This window comes from Myotis brandtii, unplaced genomic scaffold, assembly GCF_000412655.1.
Source record: "Myotis brandtii unplaced genomic scaffold, ASM41265v1 scaffold888, whole genome shotgun sequence".
Classification (NCBI taxonomy): Eukaryota; Metazoa; Chordata; class Mammalia; order Chiroptera; family Vespertilionidae; genus Myotis; species Myotis brandtii.
In genome coordinates this window covers 914,697-920,075 of record NW_005371636.1, presented here as the reverse complement: position 1 = coordinate 920,075, position 5,379 = coordinate 914,697, and the positions used below count along the sequence as shown (strand labels likewise).

The 5,379-nt window shown below is 55.0% G+C and overlaps 1 protein-coding gene across 3 annotated transcripts in view; it reads left to right on the top strand.

The window, feature by feature from the left end:
• Window positions 1–677, top strand: part of DDX59 (DEAD (Asp-Glu-Ala-Asp) box polypeptide 59) — a 9,479-nt gene extending 8,802 nt beyond the window's left edge. For all 3 annotated transcript variants that reach the window (XM_014532367.1, XM_014532368.1, XM_005884998.2), the window contains one exon: window positions 310–677. In XM_014532367.1, the coding sequence (XP_014387853.1) occupies window positions 310–573 (264 nt within the window). In that variant the 3' untranslated portion in view covers window positions 574–677. The remainder of the gene's footprint in view (window positions 1–309) is intronic.
• Window positions 678–5,379: the final 4,702 nt, after the last annotated feature.

Below are 5,379 nucleotides of genomic sequence, written 5' to 3'. Positions count from 1 at the left end.
AAAATAAATATCAAAAATATAAGTCTTTGTTTTACTATGGTTGCAAAGATAAAAAAATTTCTATATGTGACATGGCACCAGAGTTAAGTTAGGGTTTTTCAAAATGCTGACACGCCGAGCTCAAAAGGTTCGCCATCACTGGGCTAGACCGATTTCACAAATATAACGTGAGACCAATTCCAGCAGCTGCTCTCGGAACGACCGTTGGTCCCGGGCAAGCGTCTTCACACCCGGGTCCTCCGCTCCTTCCTCGGGGCGTTGGGGTGTCACGGGGACCATCCTGAAACCCCCCTCTGCCTCCCGCTCCAGGTCGGCCGCGTGGGGAGGCTCGGCCAGAAGGGCACGGCAATCACCTTCATTAACAACAACTCCAAGCGGCTCTTCTGGGACGTGGCCAAGAGGGTGAAGCCCACGGGGACCCTCCTGCCGCCGCAGCTGCTCAACTCCCCGTACCTGCGCGACCAGCAGCGGCGGGAGCAGCAGGGGGACCGGCAGGCCCCGAACCCGCTGGTCACGGGCGCCAACCTCATGGACATCATCCGGAGGCACGACAAGAGCACCGCGCAGAAGTGACGCGCCGCGCCGCCTGGACGCTCCGATCCGGGGACGTTCTGTACATTAGGATGCGCGGTTTGAGCAACCAGGACGAGGACATGAAATAAAAATGGAAAAAAAAATTTGGGGGAGGTTTAGACAAATATTTCTTTTTATTTATGTATTTATATTTTTTAAGGGGGGGGGGAAGGGGACATCTATAATACTTGTAACAATAAAATGGAATTAAAAAAAATTTCTGCCTGGTCACAGTAGCTCAGTGTTTGAGCGTTGACCAATGAACCAGGAGGTCACGTTTCGATTCCCGGTCAGGGCACACCCCCGGGTTGTGGGCTCCGTCCCCAGTGTGGGGCGTGCAGGAGGCAGCCGATCCATGATTCTTTCTCATCACTGATGTTTCTCTCTCTCTCACTCCCTCGCCCTTCCTCTCTGGCGTCAATCAATAAATTAAGAAAAAGATACCGTCGTCTTTGGCAGGTTGTGCACTCAGGTGGTGGCACTCACGCCGACACCCCCCTGTCGCCTTTATGCTTCCTGCTGACCGCAGTGGACACGGCGTTTGCTCACAGGGAGGCAGGCCTGGTACGGGAGGTGGCAGGTCATTCAAGGTGGCTGTCCTGGCGGCCGCCAGTAAGCCGACTCCGGGGAGATAGGGCCCTTTTGTTGTCGGCGAGGCTCCCTGAGTGTGACCCCGCCGGCCGGGCCGCCGCCCGAAACCAACCAGGGATAATTAGGTGAGCGGTCGTGTCCGTCCCGCCAGGACCTGCCGTACAGGCACCTGCTACAACGTGCGGCATGTGCAGCCTCGTTGCACAGAATGGCCCAGAAGTAGAGGCAGGCGTTTACCATTTAGATATGTTTACAAGGAGCAATTTACAGCTCGGCTGGCGTGGCTCAGTGAGCATTGACCTAGGAACCAGGAGGTCATGTTTCGATTCCCGGTCAGGGCACATGCCCGGGTTGTTGGCTCCGTCCCCAGTGAGGGGCATGCAGGAGGCAGCCGATCCGCGATTCTCTCTCATCATGGATGTTTCTCTCTCTCTCTCTCTCTCCCTTCCTCTCTGAAATCAATAAAAAAAATATTTTAAGAGAAGATAAAAAGGGAGAACTCTGTGACCGTGAGCCCTCCCCCCCCAGTGTCCTGTGCAGAGTGGGGAGTCGGGGAGCACAGGCGGGGAGCACAGGCAGGCACCCCACGCTGCCCGCTCCCAGCCCCCCTGCGGGCGGTGCACCCTCCTAATTACCCCGGGCGGGCACCTTGGGCACAATGGGAGCATTGAGTCCCTGGTGTCCTCAGGTGAGAAGGTAGGGTTTCGGATGAGCCTGTGAGGACGCGGAGTATCGGGTGCCACATTCCAGGAATGGGCAGATGACTACAGCTCTGAGCCGTCTAGGGAAACGGGCAGAAACGGGGCTACTGACACGCAGCCTCACAAGCTGGAAGGCCCCGCATGGAAGCCGAATCTCTAACACGTTTAAATGGAGCCTTCATGGAACCGCTGACCATGCGGGGGAGGAGAGGGCCTGGGGCTTGGCCACAACGACCACTCTTTTTTTGTTTAAAATATATTTGTACTAGAGGCCTGGTGCACGAAATCATGCACAGGTAGGGTCCCTCGGCCCAGCCTGGGATCAGGGCCATCTTCTGTCCACTCGCCAGTCCCCAGTCCCGCCCCGCCACCACCCATCCCGGTTCCCTGTGGCTCCCCGTTGGCCATACAGCGATCGGAGCCTGCAGGATGGGGGGAGGGACCGAGAGGTGGTCAATGCGCCTCATAGTGACTGGTCGATCTGGTCGTTACGCCGTTATGGTCGCTGGGCTTTTATGATATAGGGTTGATTTCAGAGAGGAAGATAGAAACATCAATGATGAGAGGGAATCCTGACCGGCTGCCTCCTGCACGCCCCCCACTGGGGATGGAGCCCGCAACCCGGGCATGTGCCCTGAGCGGGAATCAAACCGTGACCTCCTGGTTCATAGGTTGAAGCTAAACCACTGAGCCACACCGGCCGGGTGGGATCTCCTGGAGCAGAGAGGTGATGGGTCCTGTTCCTGTCATGATGAGGGTCTCAGGGCTTGCTCAGAACCCCGGGGGACGGTTCTCTCCATCCTCACTGAACCCTAGAGCTTCCTTGATGTATAAATAGGTTACCCAGTAGGCCCTGGGGCTGACAATGGTTTTTTGACTCCTCCTAATCTTCTCTGGAATGAACCCAGCGTGATTCAAAGAGGAAAGAGCGTCTGGAACAGGTACTAATCCCCGAGCTCTCCTCTTTCTATATTAAAAAGGGATTACGAGGTTCCTGGGACGGCCTCTGTTCAAATGACGGGCAGACTTGCTCAATGGATTTAGGTTGCATCACCGAGTGGTCACGATGAAATTCTTAAAGATTTCATCAGCTGATCAGACCGCAACGTGCAGGCGCCCATACTCCCAAGGCTCCTGGCCCAACACGTGTTCGAATTTAGAAAGAAAACACAAGATCTGCCCAATTTAAAACGGCCTTTGTGCTTAACTCTTGCAGGAATTTGAGAACCAGAGGAGTCTCTTGTCGAGGCGGCTGCCCAGGGCAGTGGCTCGAACCAAAGACACGGCAGTAAAAAATGCAACGCAACACAAACTCCTACAAAGCAGGATGATACAGCCCACGTTTTAACGATTTAAAAACTATGACATTGAGTAATTTATAATAAATCTCTGTCCCCAGGGACTGTTAACTGGCCCGAGTGGAGGTTTTTCTGTGAACCTTAACCTAATCTAAAAGGCTTCCAATGGGCTTGCATCACTTCTTTAAAAAAATTATTTTTATTGATTTCAGAGAGGAAGGGAGAGGGAGAGAGAAACACCAATGATGAGGGAGAATCATGGATCGGCTGCCTCCTGCATGCTACCCCCACTTCCCACCGGGGATGGAGCCCACACCCAGGGCATGTGCCTCAACCAGGAATTGAACTGTGACCTCCTGGTTCATAGGTTGATGCTCAACCACTGAGCCAGACCAGCCAGGCCTCCTCTGACCTCCTTTCATGTGTTTTCTTTCAGTTTGTCTCCCTCTGGTGGATTTTTAAAAAAAGACGTGCTTTTATTTTCAGAATAACTGGATTATTTGGGACAGTGAAGAGGGAAGAGGAATATTTTGATGGAGGAAGGTCCCCGGGAAGGGGGAAGCTGAGGCCAGAATGCAGGTGTGGGGCCTGTTTCTCCGAGGCCAGAGCTAGGGAGGGGCTCAACCAAAGGGGAGTGGGCATCTGGTGGTGAATGAGATCGGAAACTAAGGGAAAATTATCCGTAGGATTCCTAGCCGACTGCAGATGCAGTTGGTTTCTGAGATCGTTCATTTATGGAGTCCCGTCTCATGCAACATGCTCGCACTTTCATACACATCGGCTACCGCAACTCTCACAAATACTTGACAGTTGCCTGTACTGTATACAGTGAAAACATGTGTCAATTATATTGACAGTAACCAGTCACATTTTAAAAACCATTTCCAAAGTATTCTCTAACTTGAATTTTCCAGCAATCGTTGATGTTTTATCTCATATTACAAGCACAGAAACCAAGGCTCAGAGAGGTAAAGTGATTTTAGTGATACGTAGGTTTTTGTTTTGTTTTGTTTAAATATTTTTATTGATTTCAAAGAGGAAGGAGAGGGAGAGAGAGATAGAAACATCTATGATGAGAGAGGATCATGGATCGGCTGCCTCCTGCACGCCCCACACTGGGGATGGAGCCCACAACCCCCGAATCGAACCGTGACCTCCTGGCTCATAGGTCCATGCTCAAGCCACTGAGCCACACCGGCCGGGCGCCCCATGCAGGGTTGATCAGTCCTTCAAGGAACTCCTACTCGGAGGAGTCCAGTTCGGAGCAGGTTTGGAAACGCGGGCATCGTGCACAGCTGCGGTCCCGGCAGCGGGGCCTGAATGCGATGCGGGCACAGAGCTCTGAGCTGCCCGCTGCTCGGGTCCACAGCCCGCGTGGGAGCATCTGGCGTTCCCTCCTCGCTGGGCTTGGAGACCTGTCCCAGTTGGGGGTTTTCAGAATTAAGCGAAACAAACTCAAGGTAAAACATTCAGTCCGTTCCGATCGCCGCGCTCTGCCTCCGAAACACTAGAAAAGCGCAGCGATGACCAATCGGGGACAAACAGCCACTTTGACGGTGGACGGACTCCGCGCTTACCCTGAAGGACGAGTGTCACTGCCCCAGGGTCTAGCGTTCCGATTCCCCGAGACCCAGCCATCGGCGCTTCCGGGAGGGGCGGGAGGAAGCCAAGGCGTGGCGCCGACGCGACGTCCAGCAGCCAATCAGAAGGCGGGGCCGACGCGACGTCAGCGCGCAAATCGTAGTGCGGCACCCAGCAGCCAATCCGAATGCCACACCCTGCAGCCAATTAGAAGGCGGCGCCGACGCGGCCGCAGCCGCTAATCAGAACGCGACGCCCAGCAGCCAATCAGAACGCGGTTTCCAGTAGCCAATCAGAAGGCGGAGCTAAGGCGTGGCGCCGACGCGACGTCCAGCAGCCAATCAGGAGGCGGGACCGGCGCGACGTCAGCGCGCAAATCGTAGTGCGGCGCCCAGCAGCCAATCCGAATGCCACACCGTGCAGCCAATTAGAAGGCGGCGACGACACGGCCGTAGCCGCTATCAGAACGCGACGCCCAGCAGCCAATCAGAACGCGGCTTCCAGTAGCCAATCAGAAGGCGGAGCGCCCATTCAAATTGTGGGCACCGGGAAAGCGGGCGGTGAGTGTCGCGGGCACAGTGTCGGGCCTTCTCGGCGGTGGGGGGCGTGCGAGGTGGGGGTGCCGTGTGTGGGGG